This window comes from Numenius arquata, chromosome 6, assembly GCF_964106895.1.
Source record: "Numenius arquata chromosome 6, bNumArq3.hap1.1, whole genome shotgun sequence".
NCBI classification, from domain to species: Eukaryota; Metazoa; Chordata; class Aves; order Charadriiformes; family Scolopacidae; genus Numenius; species Numenius arquata.
Window position 1 is genome coordinate 6,198,864 of NC_133581.1, and position 26,605 is coordinate 6,225,468.

General features: G+C 38.7%; 1 protein-coding gene across 10 annotated transcripts in view; it reads right to left on the reverse strand.

Annotated features, from left to right (window-relative positions):
* Positions 1-26,605, reverse strand: part of MARK3 (microtubule affinity regulating kinase 3) — a 63,255-nt gene that overhangs the window by 13,100 nt on the left and 23,550 nt on the right. For 7 of the 10 annotated variants that reach the window (XM_074149452.1, XM_074149450.1, XM_074149460.1 and 4 more), the window contains 11 exons: positions 23,144-23,192; positions 22,599-22,664; positions 19,623-19,693; positions 13,990-14,046; positions 12,798-13,034; positions 12,584-12,703; positions 11,973-12,072; positions 11,639-11,751; positions 10,697-10,850; positions 8,719-8,936; positions 3,286-3,389 (listed from right to left, as the gene is read on the reverse strand). In XM_074149452.1, the coding sequence (XP_074005553.1) occupies positions 3,286-3,389; positions 8,719-8,936; positions 10,697-10,850; positions 11,639-11,751; positions 11,973-12,072; positions 12,584-12,703; positions 12,798-13,034; positions 13,990-14,046; positions 19,623-19,693; positions 22,599-22,664; positions 23,144-23,192 (1,289 nt within the window). Of the gene's footprint in view, positions 1-3,285; positions 3,390-8,718; positions 8,937-10,696; positions 10,851-11,634; positions 11,752-11,972; positions 12,073-12,583; positions 12,704-12,797; positions 13,035-13,989; positions 14,047-19,622; positions 19,694-22,598; positions 22,665-23,143; positions 23,193-26,605 lie in introns of all 10 variants that reach the window. The other 3 variants (XM_074149458.1, XM_074149455.1, XM_074149459.1) reach the window with 2 other exon arrangements.

Consider the following 26,605-nt stretch of genomic DNA (forward strand, 5'->3'; position numbering starts at 1 on the left):
GCAAAAGATAAAGGAGAAACAATCTAGTTTTGCAACGTGTTAGTATCAAGTTTTATTTAGTCACCTGCCTCCAAAGATGTGATACCTAAAACCTACCAATAAGGTACCACAGCACATATTAAAACATTTATATTTCTTCCTGTGAAGCTTTGCTAGAAATCAGCTTCCTTGGATTACTAGCCTGGGAACACAGAAACAGTGAACTAACATTCACCAATTAGTGCCAAGGCTTATTAAAAATCCGAGGCTGTTGTAAATCATTTGTGTTAGAAATGATTTAAAGCAATTGCCTATCATTATGACGAGTGTTTCATGAGTCCCCGAGTGCGTTAATTAATGCTCAGGCTTTGGAGGAAAGCCAACAGAGTCATCTCCAGCAGAATGCCTGTGTCAGCCACACAACATGTTAAAATAGGGATGCGTGACTTCAAAACCCTTTGCTTCTACCGGTCTGGCACGGGGGCTTCAAGGCTACTTTCTCCAACATCAAGCCAACCAGCTGACTATTGATTCTTCAAAGTTTCCATACCTTCAGAAACGGTGCCTTCTCAGAATTCAATGTGCAAGATAAAAAACAGAACAGGCAACATTTTAACACTTTCTCAATGAAAGAACAGACTTTGAATGTCCACATCTTGCCTTTTAAGGCCAGTCTCCCAAGTTTTCAGTGCGTCACAGTCAGTATCTGACTGGCTATGGAAAATCTAAAATCCCATCTGTAACAAATCATTTATGGTAATTACTTCTACCTTTAACGTTTGCCACCAATAGACATTTCAAAAGCACAGAAAGCATTTTTAACGAAACCTTGGATTTAGACAAAGCCCAGGTTCTACTTCAGATCTTGCTTCACAGAAGAAAAGCCATTACAAGTTTCTGAAGTTACTTTCTGCCAAGATGAGAATACAATAGTATTAGAGATACTACAGAAACACCTGAAGGCTGGCAAAATTCATGCTGAAGATCCAGCCCCATCAACAGCCATGTTTATTTAGCCTGCATTAAAGGCCCCTGCATTTCATGTGATCAGTCAAGCCTTTGCCCATTTACAGCAACAAAATATATTCAGATGTAAATTCTGAATTCTGTGCCAAATCACAGTAATTCTGAAACAGTGCCAAAACGCATGTGCAGTTTAGTGTTGAAGCACTTCAGACAATGAGAAGTCTCCAACTCTAGAACAATTAGCAATACATTCTCATTATCTCTCCTTGTTTTAAACCTCTATAAAGAGTAACGAAAGTAGTAATCAAAAATACATTGATAAAAACTATGAAGTTTTTTTTTTCCTGAAAATGAAAATATAAATGTCTGGACATTTCAAATGACCCAAATATGGCTAAAGTTTGCAAGACAAGCAAATGATGTTTGGATACCATATTGACAATAACAGGTAAGTTACATATGGATAACCAATTATGGATATAAAATAGAGTTAAATACAATGCCCGTATGTGACAAACCAGAAAGAAAGCATTTTGCTGAGAAACTCAAAGCTGGAGAAGAAAACAACCAAACAACTTCAAAAGACAGCTCCTTGGGAGTATGAAGTTACTCCTAAATTAATTGGACATTTGAATCCCAAACATTCCTAGTAAACAGTATCTAATAGCTTTAAAAAAGTAATAAAGAAATTGTAGACAAGATATAGCAAAGATATTAGTTTAAAGATGAACAAAAATGTCATTAAACCAAGAAATCAAGTAACCAAATCTGATCACAATTATTTTGGACAGAAAGGTTCATTTTTCAAAGACAGTTTGGAAAGCAAAAAAAAAAAAGCTATTAACATCAAATCAAAGAAAGGATGGTGAGCTTTAATCTATAGAAACTTGGTAACGTTAACAAGAACTAACCAACGAAGGCCGAGACCGACACACTAAGAGACCGTAACCAAATAGCTGTGCTGTACTTCACAAAACAGTTGACTGCAGGCCCAGCTGGCCAACTAGACCTTTGGCACTCTTCAAACTTATACTTGACTTTTTCCTTAATCCCTTTCAGTTTGCAGAAAGCTAGGAGGAAGAGACAGGGTCGAAATCATGTTCTTTATCCCTAGGGTCCAGGGGTCAAACAAGGGACAGACAGACTTTCTATTCAACATCGCAGCTTCGCCACTCTTCCTTCTGAACTGCCAAAAGGAAGGGGAAAAATTCTGTGCAAAAAAATGGCACATCTTTCACCAAATTCAACACGGGGTAGAAGAAAAGTATTTTCTTCCCACCCTTTACAGTCTCTCAGAAAATTAGGCGGGGTGAAGAAAAGTGGGACGAGTAGGAGAGAGGTTCACATTCCTCCAAGCTTAAGCATTTTTATTAAGTACTAGCTATTATCTGGGCACTCTCCTGGCAACAGTCAAATACTTAATTGTAACCAGCTTTTGAGACCAGTAGAATTCTATGAAGAACAGTCAGATGGAACTCAAAACACCTCAGCCAGCCAGGAAATTTGGTGATATTCTTCAAAAGTGTTACTCTATAGCTAATAACTACTTTCACTACTACATTTTCTACAGCTCTCCTCGGTCTTTGGTGCACAGGGAAGGATGGCACTAGATGTGGCTGTGGTGCCAAGACATGAACTGGTTAACTCCAACTCCATTGCATGCTCCAGTCAGGCTTTCATCCAGTAAAGTAAGAGGAGATTATTTCTCTGACTGTTTTCACTCAGAATATGGAGATATCAGTGCCACTCTTCTCAAGATGAGTTCTATAAGTACTGGAAAGCAATTAAACTACAAGGATATCAGTAAGGAATGTTATCAGTCCAAGACAATGGCCCATCACTGTTCTATCTTTGCTCAGAAAAACTGACTTTCTCACTGAGACTTGGTAGAAAAAACGGTATTCCAAATAATTCCAAAGTAGTACAGTACAGAGTGAAACATAAAAAGAAAATGGCCCAAAAGAGATGGACTTTGTAGTTTGACACTAAACAAGACTCTTCTGCAAGCGCATGTTGTTTGGCCACAGGAGTTAAAAACTGACTTAAGATGAAGGCTGTACAAATATGACATGTATTTAACCAGAAATTAGGATCTTCCTTTTATATTCTAAACATTTAACCTGAAATTAGGACCTTCCTTTTACTTTCTAAATATAAAGACTGTATGAATTAAGCATAGAAAAAAACCCAACATACTTACAGGTGCTCCATAACCGAAGATCTGTACTCACCTTTCATTAAGAATTACACTAGAATATTACTCTTTTCTAAATTAGGCATTATAATTTTTTGGAAGTGTGAAGACAAGGGACATACACCATAAGAAGACATTTCATATACCTTTTCTCCTTGCCATTTTGTATCACTGAATGCCTATCAGCAGTGGTTCTTTCACTACAAACATATGTGTTGCGCCGTGTCATTGCTCCGGGGGCAGTATTATTCTACAATTAAAAAACATAGGCTTGTTATTCCCTACAAAAGGCTTTTCCGGGGTTAAGTCTATATATAATTGAAGGCTGTTTTACTTCATGCTAGTTCTACACAGTTATAAAACTTACAATAATTAAATAGGTTAATATACAAACACCTTCCAGTATTCTTAAGGAGTAATGCAATCAGAAAAAATAATTATAACAGGCTGTTCTGGTACTTCATGTTGATAGTTCAAAATTATTATCACTTAAAGTTTTTAATTACCAATGTTCTGAATTACAAATTCTCAGTATGTATAGCTTTCATCTACATCTGGATGGCCTACATCTTTATAACCTATTTTTGAAATACTTTACCACTTGTAGATTGTAGAATTTTCCTTTAAGTTAAAATCATACCCTTAAACAAGATAGGAAAAGCAAAGACTTAAGAAACAAATGTGGTAAAATTCAGTGGGAAGGTAAACATGAACTTTTAAGTATTAAAATACTATAAAACACTAGACAAGTTTTTTAAAAAAGGGAAGAATAACTCAAAGACACAAATTGCAGAGAATTTGAATAAGACATTTAAAAAAATATACATTTAAATACAAGCATAATACATTGAGGACAAGAGAGCCAGGGGAACTTAAACTACAGACCTTACTTTAGAGGGGAGAAAAGAAATAGAATTACTTTGCCTCTGTCTTTACAGAGAAAGAGGGTGGAGATATGCCCAAGTTGGCGGTCAATTTTCCAGGAACGACTGAGAAGCTAGGTAATTCACAGATAACAGAATTACAAAATGTTAGATGCAATTACTGTAGGAAAAGCATGGTGGTCCAGATAAACATGCACCCCCAGGTTGTAGAGGAAGTAAAAGCCGGCAAGCCTTACATTTTTACTCCCCACCCCAAGAACATAACACAGGAAACTGCATATGGTTGGAAATTGGAAAAAACCTTTAAAAATTGTTTTTAAAGTAAAGAATCATGGGGCAAAGCAGGAAGCAAAATAGGTTCTTAACTTTAAACATCACTGCTGGGGAAAGTCTTGGAGGAGGCTAGCTTAAGGGAATGACTGGTCAGCACCTGGATAAGCACAAGTTGAGTAAGGATGGCCACTAAGAATCAGGCAGGGGACTTCATGCTCAACTAACCTTTTGTAGTTCTTTGAAGAATTACTGCTATGATAGACAAGGGAAATTCAGTGGATTTTTAAAATAGCATTAAGAAAAGGTTTCACATAAATGGTCACAGCAGAGAATCACGGGAAGAAGGATAAAAAGGATTAAAAAAAAAAAATTTCAAGCACAAAAGGAGAGCAGCCAAACCTTTTTTGTTTCCAAACCTGAAATAAAACTGTTAAAGTGGAGTATTCTCAATAACCAGCAAAAGCTTCACCAGTGCCTTTAGGCAAAATATTTGCTACACAGGGAGTCTCAAGCAACTCAAACCCTCACTGCAGATTTAACACTGAAGCCATCTTGGCTGTTCAAAAGACTGCTGACCTGTTACACATCTCCACACGAACGTACAAATAAAAATGAAAGAGTGAACTGTGCAACCTCCTAGTGTTAAAAAGTACAAAGAGCATCAAGAGTATTTTAGATTCACAGAATTATTAACTAAATCATAAGTAGTACGTAGCTGTCTGGAGGGTTCTCAAGTATTCTACACTGGATATTCTTTAGGGATATACACGTGCCAAGCACCAGAAGAAGTCTTCCTGGCCCTTTCCTTGTACTTTATTCCTTACACATCCCCTTGTCTTATCGTGTCTTTAAACTAACTCATTGATTCTTTCACTTTCCTCTGACATTTGTCATTGTGCAAACTCCCCTTTCTCTACTAAACTCGCTGCAATGAAACCGTGCACCTAATGTGAAGTTGGGTTTAAAACGTTCTTGAGAAGTCATGCTGTTCAAGACACTTTGGGGAGCCCTCGCAAACCAATAGCACACTGAAGTATTGTATATTAATATTTGCATATTAGTTTGTTCTGTGATCCTGAACATATTAGAGAATGAAGCACCTAGAATATCTGACAGTGTTTTTTTGGTGGGATACGTGCACAATAATGGGTGGTTTACTTCTTTCCACCTGCTCCCTTCAAACATTAAATATTTGTTTCCCTTGAGAAGCCACCATATAACATTAAAATGCACTGTGATGCTGCACATCTAGAAAGACAAGACAGCAATCTCTGTGCTGGATCAAACTTTAAAGACTATGCATTTTCAGGTTTGGGAGTGGACACATTTTGTTATTCATATCTGGAATCAGAGGTCTCTAAAGATACACTTTGCCAGCTCTTTCTGGAACACAAAGACAGAAGGATCCATATACATTTTTTTACGTTTGGCTCAGATTTCAGAGGTCATGAGAGGAGATTTAAGCATTTCAAGCTTTCACATTTCAGTTTTAGCAAGAATACAGTCTTGGTATTGGGGCCTTTACACTTTTCATGATTCACCAAGGAAGCTCTTTAGCTACAACTTTTTTTGTCCAGCCAGTCTACAAACTGCTAATCTCTGGCCATGACTAAGTTGCACAGGTGCAGAGCACAAGAACCCTGGAACTGGTGTCAACCACACTCCCTGATGGAATGACAATTCCTAAGGTTAGGGTCAGCTGCATAAGTTTATTCTCGTGGCATCATCTGCCGCCTTTGCAAGAGGTGTTGACACTGCAAAAGCACATGTTGAAACTTCCGAGCATGTGCACAAGGTCCAGTCACAGCACAAAGGATGAATTTGTGGTACAGAGTCCTCCTCTATTCCTACAGAGCCTTGTGCCCTCTGCTTAGGCAGGCTCTTTTCAAATTAAGAGACACCAAGGCGAGGACTGATGAAAACCTTTCAAAGAATCGGCTTCTGACTTACAATAATGAACCAATCTAAATTAAGAGCACTAGTGTGTTTTTTTGGTCCTAAATGATTTTACAAACATACCATCTATTCTCCTCTTCCAGTTTTCTTAAAGCTGTATTAAGGGGCTCTGGGGCAGCCTTATAACAAGCATTGAGGAAAAATCCAAAGCTGTGAGCAATAAACAAGGAGTTATTACTTGCTGCTAACTATGCAACCCCTGTAGCAGGTTTTTGTTATTAATTTGGTATTTGCCTGATAAACCTGAAGCTTTCTGATATGCACTTGTTCAGCTTGCAGAACTATTTAGTTTGCAAGAGTTTAAACGCTGTCAAGTTTAGAAGTACTGCTTGGAGCTCCATACTCCAAGCCCAGACTGAGCTATCTGCTCTACAAACACAACTCTTATCCTTAAGTGCATGCTTGTAAGCTTTGTCATTAAATAACAGCAGCACACAACCGGCTAAGGGTCTCCAGCAAGGACCAGTTCCACTACTCTTGTTGTGTCTGTCAAATTAGTAATTTTTTTAAACAGTATTTTTCTGTCACTTCAGTGCCTTTCTTATCATATTACCGACTTAAGCGCTCAGTGAGAACACAAACTCTCTCTACCTCAAACTTTTTTCAACTTCAGGGCTGATATGGTAACTCCAATATCCTTTTTTTTTCCCCTTCTAGATGTATGCCAATACTGTAAGAAATAAAACTCCCTAATCAGTTCCAGGAATTGTGTAAGAAGTCACTGCTTCCCTCCATCCCCAGCAATCAGAAAGCAAAAGACGTATCTCTAGCTTTGGGGGGGGGGAAATTAAGAGTTTGCATGGTCTGACATGATGAGCTATAAAGAGACAACTTTAAGCTAATTAATTAATCACCAATCAATTGAGTGACATCGCAAGTCTGATTCCACATTCACCACCTTGTACCACTGCTTGTAAAAGATCAGTTGCATACTGAATCAGAAGAGAGAAGTATCCTATGGTTATGAGCTCAAATTTTATTTCAGCTGCAGTAGTAAGGAATTTGAAACAAGACTACTGGAATAAATCCCTGGGATTTGGGAGTGGTGTAGAAGAGCAGATCAAAATACTGAAGATACTAAATGTAAAATTAGGTTGTAACTGTGATGCAAAGCTCTTGAATAAGGCACTACACAATACTTAGTGAAGTCCCACGTTGGACAAAACCGGTTTGATTATCCTACCATTTGGAGACTCAGCAGCTAAGAACTGTCATGTAAGAAGAAACAAAATCTGAACAGTTTCTGGACTGATCATAAACTAAGGGAAAGGACAGGGGACCACAAACATCAGAAGAGGGTCCTCCAAAATCATGAGCCCTTGTTCACATTTATGAATAACAGCTGCTGGAGTAGGAGACGTGTCTTTCCATGGAATCTCTTTGGCTGAAATCCTCCAGCCAAGCCACTGTCATCCAACTGAGCCAACTGACAATATGGAGCCAGAAAAGTAAAACACTTCCACTTCTTTTGCTTTAGATTGTCAAAAAGCTGTAAGCTCAGGAAGTTCTGTTCTCATTTGTTGTAAGTTATGGTGCAGAGTATATGAGCAAATATGACAGCTTTGTGGGTAAATTTAAAAAAAATAAAAAAAAATCACTCCATTGCAAGTTGAATAAAGGACTGGGAAGTTATTTCTTCTGAAAAGAAGGAAGCTTTTCAATACAAAATCCCAAAGTTTTAGAAATGAAACGTTACAAGACTCAAGATCTATTATGTGAAAACAGATTTCCAGCTTTGCCTCAGAGGGAGGCACCAGAGTATACAAGCTAAAGCCAAACCAAACAAAGGATTTTCTTTCTTTTGGCACACTGCCTACTGCTCGACCCTGCAAACTCACTAGTGATGCACCTTAGTGTGTTTTTTTTTTGCTGTTGTCGAGGTTTAGAGGCAGGCAGGGGAAGCCCACGAGGACAAAAGCCAGGCACGCTACTTTTAAATACAGGTTGAAATACACCTTTGAACAGTTTTTGGAGCTGTATTTCTTTGATAAACTTGATATACATAACTATGACTGGGAATAGCCTGTTTAAGAACAAAGATTAGGTGGCTCCTTATACACATGAAACTATAAAACAGAATAATCAGAGATTTCATTCTTCTGTAGGGAGGCCACACAAGAGTAGTTGCCGATACCAGAAATAACTCAGCAAATTTCAGGGGACAGCCTTCGGGTTCAGTTTCTTTTTTCTAAATGATTTTTAATACCCAAAGTATGTCTGTTCATTAACAGCAGGTATTAATAATTAGTGCTAGTAGCTAACTACTTCAGGAATATTAAGAGGTAACTCGAGGAGCTGACTAATGCAGGGGGGGAAAAAAAGAAAAAACACAACAGTATGAGATACCTACGTTTATTCTCGATGAACGAAAAGTAAAATCAGCACCACTGATAAATCACAGGTTTAACACTTCTTCACCCCTCAAAAATATTTCATGGTTTTGGTAAAAAAAGCGTTTTTACTTACCCTAGGAACAGCTGAACCTTTCTTACGTTCAGGAATATCAGCCTTATTGGGATTGCTGGCATTTCCAAGCATTGGACTAGCTGGTGCAATTCCTCTTCCTCCAACAGCACTACTACTGGATTTTCTTGACTGAATTCCTTCCTCTTTGAGGTCACCGTCTGTAGTACTAGTCTGGCTTCTTTTGGGATACGCCACTACTGAGGGGATGGATGGTCCGGCTAAAAAAACCAAAAGAAACAGGAAAGGGATTTTTCTTCTCAGAAGTTCAGTAGCTATTTTTCACTACAATGGAAACGCATTTACACATGAGAATCAAAATAATTAACACCGGGAATCAGAGTTGCAAAAAGGCAGTTATTTAAATTATTGAAATATACGCATTTCAGAAGACAGTAAAATATTGTGAAAACCAAAACACTTTCCAAACTGTTTTGTTTCCTTTCTCTTTAAGGGTAGGGGGAGACAGGAGGGAGGTGACAACCCAGGGACACAACACCCTGAAGCAATGCCACCCCATTTTGTAATAAAATCTGACAGATTTGATATTCAAGTCAACTCTAGTAGGGCTTCCCCTTATATCTTAATTCAAAGATATGTCATTTCCTTTTGTTTACCTTGCTAAGAACAGGAAGGCAATAATAACAGACATTAATTTGAATTCATTAAGCAAAGATATAACTTGATTGAAAGACTTACGAATTTAATGGAGTCTTTTGGTGTTTGAGTACTGATTTGGCTTGGTAGGAAAAAACCCGTTAGAATCATCTTGAAGACACTTAACAGGGAACTGACTCATCCAAATCAGAGGATCCTTCATTAGCACAAAGCTGGCACACGCTGTTCAAGCCAATTTGTGATAAAATTGGGCTCCTGAGACAGGTAGCTGGTGACACTACCCTGGACCACCAGTGGTGCTAATAGCCAGTGGACTGTGCTCCTGGACTAGCCCAGAAGCAGCAGCGGTTTGCTAACAGCCTCCCTGGGTGTGCCAGGACACCCAAGAATGAGGGAGCCCCTTCAGCAGCCGCAAGCTCACTCCTGTTTTACTAGGTTCCTGGACGCTAGGAAAAGCCTGGGGGAATGTCAGGATTGGGTTTTCTGCTGTCTCAGCTACATCTCCTCAGAAGAGGATACATCAAGATACATCAACTTTGTAGTTAGTGTTTTAATAAGAATTAATCAAAAAAAGTGTATGTATATATACACACATTAAAATGCATATATATTGATATATATATATATAAACATTTATATAGATATATATTAAAAAGCATCACAAACCACAATAACCATCATACCAGGAGACTCCCCAAGGAAAGCAACCTCTGGATGCACTTGATGTATTTAAAAGTAGACCTAAACTCCTTTTATGAGTTAGTGTCTGGGCAGGAAGATGTTTAAGATACTTAGAAAACTCTAAGCCACTATCCTGCACACTCATTAAGCAGAAGAGTCCTAAGTTTGCCTGAGTCGCTGATCTTTAGAAATTTAATTCCTGCAGGACAATCAAGTGACATTACCCTCAGGAAACAGGAAACAAGAAATATTGGCAAACTGACATTTTTTCAAGTTTTAGACACAAGCTGACCTACTAGTGTCAGAAGAAAACAAAAGCTAAACAGATATACAAGAGCGTGGGGGAGGAGCACTGTGCTTTTCATGAAAAAGGGGGTTGTAACATTCTCTTCAATTTGTGTAACAAGACTTTGCCAGCACGGTCAGAAATGCAAGGGATGACACAAGGCAGAATAAGAGAATTAAGTTGGTGTATTCAGCCTTCCTCTAGAGGCTGTTTTTGAAGGCTTTGTAACAAAACCAGTTAAAAAAAAAATTAGTTATTCAGTAAATTATTTAACCACTGTGCTGTGAGCTACACTGTTGTCATCCTCCTTGCCTTTGGGGGATAGAGACAAAATCAGAAACCGAACAGAACTGGAAGTCACTATATTCTGCAACACTGAAAATGAGAATTGCTCACCGTGATCACTGTACCGCCGCTGTTTCTGGCTAGAAGATATGCTTCTCTGAACTTTGTGATGAGGAGATTGTCCAGTGCTATTATTAAGATCACTACTTGGCCTAACTTTGGCAAGTGAAAGATTGCTGCTGGAGCTTGAATCACTTGCATCCAACTACAATACAAATGAGAATATTAAAACAGGGAGTTCAGACAAAACAAATTAAACATCCATCGCATTATGGGAGCAGTAACAGGGAAGCAGAAGGAAGATGGCTCTGGTACATAGGGAATTTTGTGACAGCGAGGAAGGTGCTTAGAGGCCCCAACTTCTCTTAGATTCTTGTGCAACTGCCTGAGGTGAAACTCAGTGGAATCTGCAGCCCCTCAAAGGACAATCAGATAAAGAAAACCCATCTCTACTTTCAGTACTCTCTCCTCAGAGTTCTCTAAGATTTAAACAGGAAGAGAGGGTATTTGTAGGATATTTAGTAGCCACCACACCAACTCCTCCAGCAGAGGAACCAAGAGCAGCTTACTGATGCCGAGCCCTCTCAGCATCATATGGAAAGGTAATCCACAAGGCAAGAACTTTTTTAGGTTGATTCATCCTGCTCCTTGATTCTCTCAAAATATTTAGAGCTGGCACATTCACACTCGAGCTCCTAGACTAGACAGGACAGTAGCTGGCCTATGAAGTCCTTCAGAGGAATAACTGCTGAGCAAGCAAGGCAGTTTTGGGAACCTAAAGACAAGAGTTTACTGACTGAGATCAGCGTGAGAACAAACAAAGCACCATTTGGACAGTTGACACTGATGATTAGAATAATGTGATTTTAAATGTAACGGACTTTTTTGCAGGAATGCAATGCCTATAGGTACTGACTTAATTTTTGCTTCTAATTTTGCTAAGGCCACTTTTTGATTCCTTTGTTTCTTTGCATTTTTCGGAATGGTACTTACCTCTGACGATTTCCTTCCTAGCAGTAAGTATGTAGCTGTGATTTCATCATACTTCATTTTACTAAGGGATTCTTGAATTTCTTCTTGAGAATATCCCATTCCTACTATAATATCTAAAAACAAATATGCTCTGTAAGTAACAGAAACACTCTGATGTTTAGAACGTTTAAAGAATTACACAAAACAATTAAGCCTGAGAACATAAGCCTAAAGAAATATCAATATTAGAAGATTAGTTGCTTTTTCCAAAGGACAAACAAATACAGAGTGGTAGAGGAAAAAACCCCACCCACATCATGCAAACAGTTTCATATTCTGAAAAATACTTGATTACCTATTCTTTTCTGGTCCGAGATGTCTAGTTCTGGTTCAACAAAAGGTTTAAGTTCATCCTCCTCATGCCCTGCATTGATCCACCTGTCCTTCATAATTTGCTATAAAAGAAAGGGCTTTGTTAGTACAATACACTTCACAGCAAAGAAAATAAGTTGTTGAATGAACTCCCCCCTCCTCCATGTACCAAACACTAAGGCCTCTTCTCGTTTTTCTTTTCCAGAACAGGTCCCAGCACCTACTCAGTTTTGTTTTGCTCCAGTGAAGAGAATCAACTATGCACATCAAGCCAAGCTTCCCAATCAGCTGTCTTCTAGCACATAGCCGAGAGCTAAAAGCCCGTAACACAGACCAGGAGCAGTGCGACAACTCTGACAAGTCTAGCAAGTCCAGGCTTGACTACGGAAGTCTGTGGAAGCCAGTATTGTTTTGGCCTTTCTCCTCCATGAGGAGACAGAAAGAGCCATATGCTTTACTCAACAATCCTCTACTCCTGAACCCACTCCAAATAAATTATTCAGGAATGGTATGACAATAATAAGTTACAGCTCAAAAATACAGTTTGCAAAATATAAGGTCCATCAGAAAGCTAGACATTATTTGTGCCATTACCTCTAGAGTGCCTCTTTTTGTTGGGTTTAGCACCAGGAAACGTTTGAGGAGGTTTTCACAGTCTGTGGACATGTAGAAAGGAATCCTGTATTTTCCTCTTAGCACTCTTTCCCTAAGTTCCTTGGTAACAGAAGAAGAACAGACAGTGAGTTGTAAGCAGCAAATCACTTACAACATTAGGTAAACATGCCCAACATGTTCTTCAAAAACACACCTTTAAGTTTTGTCCATCGAAAGGAAGAGATCCACTCACAAGGGTATAAAGAATAACACCTAAACTCCAAACATCTACTTCAGGTCCATCATATTTTTTCCCTTGAAAGAGCTCTGGAGCAGCATATGGTGGGCTGCCACAAAAGGTGTCCAGTTTATTTCCGACTGTAAACTCATTGCTAAAACCAAAGTCAGCTATTTTAATGTTCATATCTGCATCTAGCAGTAGATTTTCAGCCTGGAAGAGAAAAAATGGTCGATAAGATGAACTTAAGATACTTGATTTAGAATGCTATTGTCTGGTTTTACTCATTCTTAAAAGGCAAAAAGCTGAAAAATCTGTTAACATTCCCTTCCTTGCAAGGTCTTCAGGTATGCTTTAGTCTATAATTCATATATCCTCTATTTTAAAAATCTCTGTACAATAGCTTCAGACTATGTGAGCTGTTATGCTACCGGAAAACTGTGCTACTACTATCGGTTTTCCCCACAGAAATGCTTCCCTGACCATGGGGGTTGGACCAGGTGACCTTTAACGGTCCCTTCCAACCCAAACTATTCTGCGATTCTATTATAACTTACTTTTGATCTATTAAGAAGAAAACAAGATACAGTTTTCTGTATTCTTACAAAAGGTTAGTAACACATAAAACCTTCAAAATTTTTTCAAGTGTGGTTTGCTTTTTTTTTTTCAAGTTACAAAGTTATGACATGTTGAACAAATTATGTGGCAGCACTATAAAAGGCATAGTTTAAAGACAGAATATACCATTTCGTGCCAAGCTACAAAGAAGCCATACCTCAGTTTCATCATCACAACTGGTAATTCATTCTGTTGAAGACCGAAACTTGTCATACCTCTATGAAACTACCTTTTTTTTTTTTTAAAATTATTTAAAGATCTCTTAGCTAACACTGTCTTGCATCAGATTTGAATCTGACCACAGGGTGAGAGGCAATCTTTCTATCTTTCAGCAGCCTTTAAATTTCTGTATTTAAAAGTCTTACAAATCCTCTTTTTTTTTATTTGAAATGGTTCTATACTGTAAACATTCCTCAAAAATTGCTATAACGCATGCAAAAAAAATAATCAGAAACTCTAACATATACTACATTTTATCAGCATGATAAATATCACACCCACAGGTGCAGAAGCTGACACACACATGCTTCATGTGCTTTTTCCTACTCACCTTCAGATCTCTATGAACAATATGCTTTTGATGGCAATACTGCACTGCAGATACTATCTGGAGAGAAAACAAGCCCAATTATATAAGTGACATCTCAAAGAAACGGGACTTTTAATCAAAAGGTTCAACATTTATTACTGAAGTTGACACATACTTATCCACTCAGAACTACATGACCAACTACTACAGTGACCAAGTGTATTTGGGGGAAAGCTGCTAAATAACTTAGCTGTTTGCTATTTGATCTATTTGGTTTCTACTATACTTGAAAGAAGATTTTGTTTTTCCTGTGTGGCTAATTATAGACCAGTAGAAGCAATGACTTTCAGAAAGGTTACTGAAGTATTTCCACTCCAATACTGTATACAGCTATAAAAGCTTTCCCTCTAGACTGAAGTTTTCCAGTCCCTCTCCAAAGGTGATTTTTCATGCCACAGCGTGAAGAGAAAAAGGTAAGAAACCGGCTTAGCTACTGGAGAAACTACTGGGAAACAGCTTGTTTTTCAAAACTTACGCAGTGAGAAGCAACTAAGCATCTGACAGAGGTCTGCTGTTTAAGTGCATATGGTTTATTGTATTTTTTATACCGTACAAGAGTAGCAAGCTCAATGGAAAAAACTCTCTATGTCTCTCAAGTGTAATGGAGTAATTTCTTCCATCATAACTTCCAAATATCATTAAGGTTTTCCTGCTTTATATAGCAAACTATATAAGCTATTTACACAGCACAGTGTCCTAGTACATTGCTTTAGAGTCATAAGTGCTGCTGCAGAACTCTACATGCATGGAAAAGCTGGATAAAGTCTTATTGTTGCATGATCACAAGTGTGATCAAATACATTTTATTGTCATGCATACATGGTCAGAATTGAGGCAGATGTTATGACTTCTTAAAATAAGTAGAACTGCACATAAAAATAATTTACTTTAATAACTACACTTAAATAAATGTATTTCCATTCTCTGTTCAAGATCATGAAGATTCCAACACAGAAAGATGAGGTATCATTACTGTTACAAAAAAATAACTCATGATCAGACCACCCAGCTTAGCGTACACATCCTCCTGCACTGGTAAGAAGCAATGGTTCACCCACCCAGTATTTAGAGTAGGTGAAAGTAAGGTTCTTGGTAGGTCAAAGAACTGACCTACTGGTCAATTTTGCGTTTGAAACTTAAGCACCGATGTTATCATCCTTGTACTCCTGTATTACTGAATCACACATGTGCAAAATGCCACCTCAGAAACCAAGCAGTCTAAGAAAAGTTGAAATATTTCTATTTCCTATGCTTTCATCCTGGTTTCACTTCTTCCTTTATATATTGGCTCCCTCTTTCAGACTCCCAGTTCAGCTTTTTACAGTTACTGAAACTGCCAAAGTTCTCCCACGCCATCACTTGTACCATCTTTTTGGTTTTCCTTCCTCTCCTCTCCGCTGCCGTTACTTCAGCGCCAGTCACAAGCTCACTCTGCAGGGGCTTCCAAGGCTGACAGCATGACAAACACCTCAAGCTTTATTTGGGACTGCAGAGACACAGCAATATACCATTCACTCCTAAACTGCTTTTACTCTGACTATGTAAGAGCGTGAGGTCTAGCAGATGATCAATCAGTAGTTTCCTTTGGAGATGCTTTTGAACTACTCTGCATTGCAACAGGACGGCAGAGACTGCAGAAGCGAGACCAATCTAAACGGAAGGGAAACAACGCAATGTGCACGGCATTAATAATTGAACAGCAGCAATCAAAACCGAATGAAAAATAGCACAAAGCATGGCTGCTCTGGATTGAGTCCCTCGTCTTCCACTTTCCATCGTTGTTTCCATTGACAGCCCCCTCACCCCCAACCTACGCGAGTGTGAGAAATCTGCTGACGCTCGGCAGGTGGGGAGAAGAGGGGAAGGAACAGCAGACCTTTTTGCTCGAGATAACAATTGGAGCATTGAAATACATTTCTTGGGAGGGATTTCAAAGATCTGTATAATCATAGGTTTTGAAAAACATGTTAGAACAAGTTATCTCTAGGCAGACAAACCATTCTTCATAAGGATTAAATGACAAAAGGAGAGATAAATGACTCTCAAGGTCCCTTCCACACTGCCACAAGTATTTAGTTTCTTAACTGGAACATACAAGTAAGATGTGTTTTGTGGATTTTTTTTTATTTTCCAAGATGTGTCCTAACATCTACCAGCATGAAAAATTCTGAATAGCTTCTGCAGGTAAACAGTGGGAAGACTGAAGGAGGCCAGATCTAATCGGCTGCAGTAAAGGAAAAGAGGGAAGCAATACACATGGATTTTGGGAGACCCCCTGCCTTAAGTTTTGGCTTCCCATTTTGGTGTTAATTCTTATCCAGATAGGCAGATTTTTTGATGGAAAAAGGATTGCAAGATCGAACCAGAACTGGTTGGAAGCCTGCAACAGGGAAAGAAAAACAAGGTAACATTAAGAATGTGAAACATTCTGGATTCGAATTTCTCACACATTGCTGCACAAAAGGAGCTTGAAATGGAGAAATGCAGAGCATGGCTGTATTTTTAGTGTTTGTACCCTCTCCTGTGTTCCTTGTCAAAGGTTACTGGAATAATGTGATCACTATCTTTTATATTCTTTTTTCCTGCTAAAAACCTTAAGTATGCATACCAAAACAGACAAAATCGATTTTTTTAACAAGCAAAGAGGGGAGAATTACCAAATTCTGCTCTTTGCCCACTAGAGAGGAAGCACCTCCTCAGATAAAACACAAGTGTTCGATGCAGAAATCACATCTACTGAAAGAAGAAACATGATTCAAACACAAGATATAATACAACCTATTGTAACAACGGAGCTCAATACCACACAGCACAACTGTTTCCTCAGTTTAAAGAGAGTCACCGTCTCTTAAACCAGACAGTGAATTAAAAAAAATAAATCCCTATTATGTCACAAGTCCCCATCTAACATAAGAACAGCTGCACTGAATCAGATAAAAGGTCTACAGAGAGTATTCTCTCTCCAACAATGGCTAAAAGCTACACGAAGCTATTCTGGGACTACAGTAAGGTGAAATGAATAGTTTTATGACCTGTAAACCCAGCAAGATCTAGTTTCTTTTGATACTGTCCCACAGTCAGAGTCCGAGTCTCTTAATAAATGCCAAGCTCTGATCAAAGTTTCCCGACTTCTGTCCCGCGCGCATGCTCTTCTCTCCAGCAAAGTGCAATATGCTTGTGCTATAGTTTCTCTCTTCGGGTTATTATAAGGGTTCTGGTTTTTTTGTTTGTTTGTTTGTTTTTTTTTGTTTTTTTTTTTTTTTTTTGGCCAGGCACTCATGCTTTTCAATTTCCCAAGAACCTTCTATCTTTGAGATCAAGGTCCTCTAAAATTGCTGAGCTCGGTAGCCGGGAAGTCAGCTGTTGAGGGAGGATAGAGCACAGCTGCCTGTGCCAGGAGACAAGACTTATAAGGAGGAACAGAAAACATATTTCTGCGGATTCAAGTGAGGCCATCTATATACCTATCTTTACAAACAGCATTTAGTCTGCCGAAGTAAAAAAAAATGAGAAAAACCAAGCTGAGAATCTGAAGTACATAAAATCGGCTCTCGACGGGCCAAATACCCGGCTCAGCAGGTAACGATCTTTTGAATTCTTTCCCTTGACATTCGTTTTTGAAAAATGAAGTTACACGTATCCTCTACTATTCACATTATCCCATAAAATTAAGCACTAAGTGTACCTGTAAAACATGTTTGACCTGTCTCCACAAGTTTTTACTTAAAGGGGAGTTGAATAGTTAATAAAAAGGTAATTGTTGAACAAATGTGCAATTTCAATGGAATTACTGTAAGATCTTTTTCCACACAACTCCTGATAAAAGAAACTGAGGACAAAGAGCAGAGAACCAGACAAGTAGAAGTTTTCTTCTACTTTCTTCGTTCACATCTGAGAGAGAACAGCAAATCCTCTCAAGTTACTCTGAAGCTCTTCAAGTGACATTACAAAGAGCAAGGCAACAGTCTGAGATTTCGAAGAGAGGGCTGAAGCGGGAATGGCTGCTCCACGACCCATCACATCTACTCCAGCACAGCCCAGAAACACACACCAGAAAAACCTCAGTCACAAAGGAAAATTCTCTACCTGCCGCAATATGAAAGGGTGGGAAGCAGCTTTAAAAAGACATGTAAGATTTTGTTAAAGAAAAATTTTCCTTGCTATCAAGCTGTATAACTCCAGTGAGCACAAATCACTTCTGGGGATACAAAGTCTGCAGCTGCTTTTGTTTGGTTGATTTTTGGTGTGTGTGTTTTTTTTGTTTTTGTTTATTTTCTCAAAAGATAAAGAGGGTAAATACAAGATTTAAAAAGATGAGAGAAAACAAAGGAACGAGGATTTCACAGAAACGCTTTTGTTGCCTCCTTATGTTGGGTTAAATACGTTTCTATTTTTCTTTACTTTCATTGCAACTTCTGAGCTTATTGTTTATATTGCTTTCAAAATTCTTGCTGTTGGAGAGATAGGGAGCAAAACAGCTGTGGCACAGTTTTCTAGTTCCCAAATTGTTCCTTCAGTCATGTAACCCACACTAGAGAAGCGTACAAGTTTTCTTTACAAGGCATTTTGTGAAAGTCATTAGTTAATTTCCTGGAAGTCTCACATATTAAATCAAATTTCTTCTACCTTTGCATAGCTACACTTAAGCAGCAAAGCTATTGGAGCCTCCCCTTCCAACAGTGAAACTGTCACGTCATTGCCACAATGTCACCAATTTAAAACCCCTGCCCCGTTCAACAGAACACTCTCATCCCTGTTCATTATTCTAAGGCGTCGTTAAGCAGGAGTATAATTTTGATATTTATTACTTTCCACAACATTATCTAGGTTATCCAAGTGATCAAAGGGATGGAAATAATGTATACATTCACAAATTTCTGCACAAGAGCACAAAACAAAATAAGGCAGAACAGTCAGATCTGCAAATGGAACTCTAGATGCTACAAGAGCAGAGATTTGGATTTTAATCAGTTATGCAAAAGTATCTGGTTATGTTCAATACTGCTTTATTGCAGAATGGAAATGCTTTTTACAGATCAATGAAACGCCAACATCTTTGCAGGGCTAGTTTACACATCATAAATAAAGCTAAACTAACAAGCCTAGAAATTATTTTTCTGTGTCTTTTTAGAACAATTATTAAATTGCATCTTTTCATGTAAGCGGATGGACGGGAATGGACACCTACTGCATGCACTGCCTGCGTTTTGACACTGGCCAGATTGTAGCCTGTTACATTTGAATGACTTCCAAAAGGTTACAGACCAGCTGAACTAAGGATATATGAAATCAACCCAGAGGAAATTAATTTTTGAGCAGAACACACTTCCAAATCAAGCAGTCGCTATGTTCTGGCACTCCTGGACACCCCCGTACACAGCACTGAGGAAATCAGCACCACTGAATGGTCTACTAACCCCTTCAAAATACTACTGTAACCCAAGTTTTTTCTCACTTGGGGCTATCCGTCCACTTATAGCTTAACACTGCTAGAAGTCAAATGCAACGGACAGCCATTTTACTCATTTCAGCATTAAAAACGGGGCGGGGGGAGGGAGGGGGCAGGAGCTGATGTACAGAAATGTTATACATACCTGTCTAAATTTAGCTCTAGCCTCCTTTTCCTTCATTCTTCCATGTGCAACCAGATAGTCAAACACTTCCCCTACAATTCAATAATGAGATACATTAATGGCAATTTCGGAATCTAGAGATTCCCCTCTAGCAGTTGCCCACAGCAGCTTCACTGCAATGACTGTACTTCAAGTTTATGATTACAGGTTAGCTCAAGAGAACAAGGCACAACTGCTCTGCAATTTACTACACAGTCATCATCTCTTACACAAGGAAATAGTAAGACTTAATGAATAGCTGGATATAGACAAAACACCCATTTCCTTCCAATTATTTATGATAGAAACTGAGCAGCATAGTTCTGTTTTGTAAATAAAGATTAAGTGTACCCATGTACTTCAGGTTTTCTCACAAGGGTTTATTTTGTCCTCCGAAAAAGTATCATATATAAAAACACGTATATAAGACATTACAGCAGCCTTTCAGTACTCAAAGGGGGCCTACAGAAGAGATGGAGGGGGACTCTTTACCAGAGAGTGTAGCGATAGGACAAGGGGTGATGGTTTTAAACTGAAAAGGGGGAAATTTGATTAGATACTAGGAAGAAATTCTTTACTGTGAGGGTGGTGAGACACTGGAACAGGTTGCCCAGGGAAGCTGTGGATGCCCCATCCCTAGAAGTGTTCAAGGCCAGGCTGGATGGGGCTTTGAGCAACCTGGTCTGGCGGGAGGTGTTCCTGCCCATGGCAGGGGCTTGGAACTCAATGATCTTCAAGGTCCCTTCCAACCCAAACCATTCTATGATTCTGTAACACCTGGTGATATTTGTAAATATTGTCATACCAGCACTAGAATTTTTCTTTGTGCATGTGTATGAAAGTGTTCTATCCAAAATCAGAAATCTTAGCTTTAACCAAGGCTTCAGAGAGGTACCCACAAGGAAGGTCACAATAATGAGCACAGCAGGACACGCTCACATAATCCATCACACAACCATCAGAGCTGTAAGACACACTGAGAAGGATTACTCCTGAAGAAGCCCTATGTTGTACGGCTGTGGACAACTAAAGGAGATTACTAAAGCAGTACTAAAGATCTGTTGTGGTTTGTTTGGTTTTTTTTTTTTTTCCCCTTTAATCAATCCAGTCATTTCACAGCACATCAATACAGACTACAACATTTCAGCTTTAGGTGCAATCAACTGGCCCATGAAACACTGACATGTTTGTGAGAGCACGGGAGATTTTCTTTACTAAAACCCAATAGTCATGTACATAAGAACTAGAAACACAGACTAGTACAGTTTTAAAAATGCTTTGCTAATATGCAAAATAAATAAAAACTTTAGAAGTGGATCAAACATCTAAATATTCTCTACTAAGCGAGAAAATGCTGTTTTATATATAGTCACCTCACAAAGGAAGAGCCGAGTAACTTCACGTTTACTTTTGAAAAGAAATAACTCCACCAAATTTGAAGAAGAAACTCAGAGTCATACAGTAGGAAAAGCAACAACTGAGCAATCTGAGGGAATGTCAGGGTTTTCTACAAAATAGCCTTATTTCCCTCTGTAGTGTATTATTTAATATCCAACTCGAGTAACTGTCTCAGCTGTATTTCACAGGTGTTTCTTCAAAAACCTCGAAGGAACAACCCTTAACACTTCACAATTCAGGGAAAAAGACACCAGAGAAAAGAAATTATCCCAAATTTATGCAAAATCTTGCAGTTGTAGCAATAGTTTCTTTCATCCTGCAGCCACAGAGTTCATATGCGACATGCGTGACCAGTATCTTGCTAAAGAGGAAACACGGGAAATTGATCCCTGGCACTGAGATTACCAGCCATTCCTGTCCTGCACAACAGGGCACGTGCAAAGGGTATGGCTCACAGCCTTTTAGACTGGCCCAGTACATATCTCTCCATTACCCTAAGAAAGATCCTGCCTTCTTTAGAGAATCCCTGGCCCTTCTACCTCCTAGAAGCTAATCACTAGATGGCAATAGGACTTCACTTTCAAGTCTAGTCCCACCGAACAGCACAGAGATGCTTCCACAAACACCTGCATCAGCCAATATTTTAATGATATTTTACCAGCTTTGTTTCTGCTCATACAAACACTGGCTGAGCATTTAGGGAGCTGCTAGAAGAAGACATAGACAGGTAGAGAATCACTACCTTATTTGTAGTAATCGTTAAACCTCACATAATCTAACATCAGAGTCAAAATTCAATGCTGATTTTCTCTGAAACGAAATATTTTTATCTCCTTCCCGAAACTAAAGAAAAGCCTCAACTCTGAGTTTCCCAGCTGCCGATGCTAAAGGCATGACAAACTGAGCACTACTAGGTTTTAGACAGCAAGGAGTAACTTAAGCCCAAATACCTTAATGTCAAGATATTTTCAGAGCTAGAATTGCACAATGCACACTTCCCCCCTCTGCCCTCTGCAATCAGGAACAAATTTTTAAGTTCCTCCTAAAATGGCATAAGGCTAAGCCTAACAACTCTTGACAGTAGAAGGTCTGCGATCGATAAAGATACGTCAAATATCATCAACATCTAAGAAAATAGAAGTTGCAGTACTTCTGCTTTTGAAAGCAAAAGTTAAAGACGTTTCATCTGAACATGTTTTTACCAAATATCTTACACAAAATAGGACACCAGAGGTAGGGAGCTGAATGTAATAAATCAAAAAGGTTGGCATTTGTTACGGAGAGGAACAATTGATGGCCAAATAAAGATTTCCATTAAATCCGAGTTGTGAAAACAAAGCAAATGTTACTAAGTTGCAATAAGTTCAGAAGCTGCTTTTAAAAGCTCTCATTAATTCTGTTGCCCAAAGAAGTCCCAGAAAACATCAAAGATTTTGCTTAAGATTTTACACTACTGTGACATTAATATCTCCTGAAAAAGAAAGCAAAACTTTTAAGAAAACAAGTGCTTTCTCCCACTTGGCAATTTGTTTACGTGTGTCAAAGCAGAGAGGTACTTACCCCCACTTGCATATTCCATTACTAAATAGAGAGTTTTTTCCTTTTCAATGACTTCAAATAGTTTCACTAGAAAAGAAAGCCATTTATTAATCAGTTAACTAGCTGGAAAAGTATTATGTTAACCCCATAAAAAATTCAGTCAAAGAAAACCCAAAGCAAACCCTATTTGCTTGCTGTTTGACATTATCAGACTTACTCTAAAGAAGCTCTTTGTCTAATGTTCTTAAATGGAAAATACCATTAGACATTTGGTCAACTCATACAGAACACTTTCTCAAGAAACAACTCTTTGCTTCTGTTACATGGGAAAAAATTATCAGTTATCTACACAAATAACAGTTTGTGCAAAGGGACCAAAATACTGTGTTTGGCTTTGTTTTTTTTTTTTCAACACACAGCTCTGAAAAAGTATTTATTACTGCCACTTTACAGTAAATTGACACCCTAGTGCAGAATCATCTTTTAAACTCATACCATGACAATTTTAACAGTGAAAAAGCTAACATTTCTCCACAACTGGAAATTACATGAAAGAAACAAGTTACCTATATTTGGATGATTTAGGATCTTCATTATTCTTACTTCTCTAAAGAGCTGAAATAAACATATAACATGAAAGAAAGAAGTTAATGAAATAGGTAACACCCATTCTTCCTAAGCCTGATCATTTTGATATATTTATTTAAACACAAAGGGCAAACATTACTATTAGCATTTCAATAGAGTTCATTAAATAAGCACTTATTGGAGGTAAGAGGTAAGTGCTTGCTTCTTTTAAGACCCCGCCCCAAACAAACCAACCCTTAAAAAGGTGAAAGCACCCACAAAGCGCTCCAGATAACTCAAGAGAGAAGTGATCTTAGCACTGTGGTTTGAAGACTTTTGGGGCCAGCAGACCATTACAAGCCCACGCAGCTTCTTGCTGGCCAGTACATCTCACACAATTGTTCACCCTTATACAGAAAATACTGTTTCCAAAGTTTCGTGAACCCCCACCAGAACACCTTTTGAAGACCACTGCACTGTGTTACTGGTATGAACTCATCACTCTTCCGTACTTCATTAAAGCCAGGCAATTACTGTGGTAGAACAGGAATTCACAGGGGGAAAACCCCACCTGCTTATATCACACAAAAAATGTTACCCAACATCACCACCAAGGAGCAAGTTTTAAGGAGAGATGGGGAGGCAAGGCTCCCCCTCAGCCCTTCAGAAGCATTCCTGCAAGCTGACTGAGACACAGTAGCATCCAGTCCTGGGTTTGTCACCACAGTTCCACTGACTCTCCCTGCCAGACATCCAGCCTCTGAGCCTGCTCGGCCAGTACAACACGCTGAGCGTACTTGCCAAAATTAACAGGGCAGAAGACAAACAGTGTATTCCCGACCCAACAATCCCCAGCAGACAGAAGAAAGACCATTACTTCAGGGGTACAGTCTCAAAGGGATCAGCCTGCTCCCACCCTCTTCCCCATCCACCTCCCTACGCAACAGGGTCGTGCCGCTTCCCTTTACATAAGCCCTGGTGTAAACCCAGACTGAGGCACAAGGTCCAGGAATGAATTCAATAGAAAATCTCACAAAACACATAAATCCCCCGAACTAAAAGACTCCATCTCTTAGTTTTCTGTTGCAGAAAACCCCCTGCCTGCCCTAGCACATCTATTTTGGCAGGATGGGTGATGAGGGAGTACAACTGCCCGTTTCAAGCTGCAGCATCACGTTAGATGAACGGTGCTGCATCCAGAGGCCACAGACTCATTGTCAGGATCTTGTTCCTGACACCAAGACTCATGGAAAGAGGGTCTCGCTTGAGCAGTTATTTCCAAAGAGTTCAACTTTGCCTGTCACACAGAGTAAACTCTGCCATCCTGCAACTGGACAATAATACGTCAATGACATTTAACAAACCACAAATGAAAGCAGTCTGTTACTGATCAGCTGATAATTATTTTCACCTCTGAAAACCCTCTTCTGCAAAAGACAATTAAAAGATGCACATAAACTGTAAGGGTAATACTAAAAATGCCACAGGTGTTGTTACTGCAATATAAAACATTGCTTTTTAATGAAGTTGGTTAATAGCAGATGAAGTAAATGTAGTCCCACTTCTCCCAGAAAAGACCCAAGATTAAAAAAAATATTATGAAAGAACTTGAAGTGCAAATACTATTGTGTTCAGAAAACCCAAAGAATTATCTTTTTAGGCTGCATGCTATATTACGGCCAAGTGTGTACCTGTTCTCCCTCCGCAGCTCCCCCCATACTTCTTAAGCCTCAATTTCTTCTTCCTAACAGCATGTTTCAAAAAGCAGGAGTAATCAAGAGGTCTTATTATAAACCAACTTCTACAGGAATACCAGCAACATAACAGATCATCTTGAACTTAATGTAAAGAGGCTGAAGCAGAACCAAAGTCCACAGCTCTGCAGGAATGCAGACGTGGGAGAAAAGAAAAGAGTTTTGCAAAAAAGAGTTAACAGCGTTGTTACTAACTGTAAGGAAGCAAAAAGCGCTGCTGCAAGATTTGCCTCAGGTCAGATTTCAGATAAAGTGAAGACATTTAATATGTCTACACATATTACTAGTGACTCAAAAACCTGTAGGTGCACTTACTCAATAAAAGAAAAAAAAAAAGTTAAACACAGGAAACAAACAGAAAACAACCAAAGAGTTAACAAAAAAACCTTGTGCTTTTGTGTCTTTTATTAAAAGAAAATGTGGGCAGTGAGATTTAAATAACTAAATAAATAGGAAAGGAAAAATCACAATTTGGAGACCAGTTGTTCTAATCATTCTCTGCTTTCCGATGTTTCTGTGAAGGCTAAGATTTGGGGAGAAACCCCCATTGTGCTGCCCAACAGACCACCTTCCCCGTGCTACAGCCACAGCGGCGAATGGCACACTACCTCAACACAGAGTAAAACCAAACAGTTTTCCAAATGCTTTTATCTCATTATCATTATCCAGGTCTATGCTTGACACTTTGCTAGATGACAAGCTGCTTAAATGCAATTAGGACTGACTGATCAAGTAAATTTTTGGCCATGAAAAACAGTTTCAAAAACTACAAATGCATGTTTTATTTTTCACCCAGAGAGATAAGTAAATGGGTTTTGGGTTTTTTTCCCTCTGAACTGTGTTATTTCTGGAGATTTTTCATATCTAATTAGACAATGTAGACTACTTCATCAACTTTACCTGATCATCAGAAATTTAAAAGCAGTTGAATCTATAAGGTGTTTTTTTTCCTTACTTTTCAATCAGTTCAGCTGAACTGGTGTATTAATATTCTATTAATACTTATGAACTCGCAGTTTATGTAACTGAAAGCCTCTGGTCAGATTTTAAAGTTCTGAAGACAGTTTGCTTAATTTGCTCTCAATTCATTGTTGGTATCTTCCACCCCCAACACTCAGATAAAGCCCATTGAGTCAGACTCTCACCAAGGACAACTCCACTGCTGCTCAGATGAAGACCTTGGCTGTTATTCAGCCATCAGCCTATTTATCATCACCCTCCCCACCTGAAAAAAAGAGATATGTTCATAGGATTAAGTATGTGAATATACGCAGTCATAACTGGTGCCACCAAACAAGGAGAGTCAACCAAGGGCATCGTCAAATAAGAAAGTAAAAATGAGGCTAAAAGTCACAATACCATCATGTAAATGAATATATTCATTACTCTTACTTTTTTTTAATAAAGTATGCTGCCTTGGCTGGAGCTAGCTACTTCCTCCATTGTACACTGTACACTTTGATGGTCTAATATGATAAAATCAAGCTCATGTAATGTTTTGGGCTGCTCTAAATACAACGTTGGTCCACAAGATGAGTACTCTGCATTACTAACCCAAACGAAGCATGTCAAAAAAGTAGCTTCTACATATGAGCCATTTGTTAAAGTGAGTGGCCAGAAACAAGCTTTTTTTAAAAAAAAAGACTATTTTTGTCTCAGAGAAAATTAAAAATAAAAATGCTTGAGAATAGGATACAACTACCACCA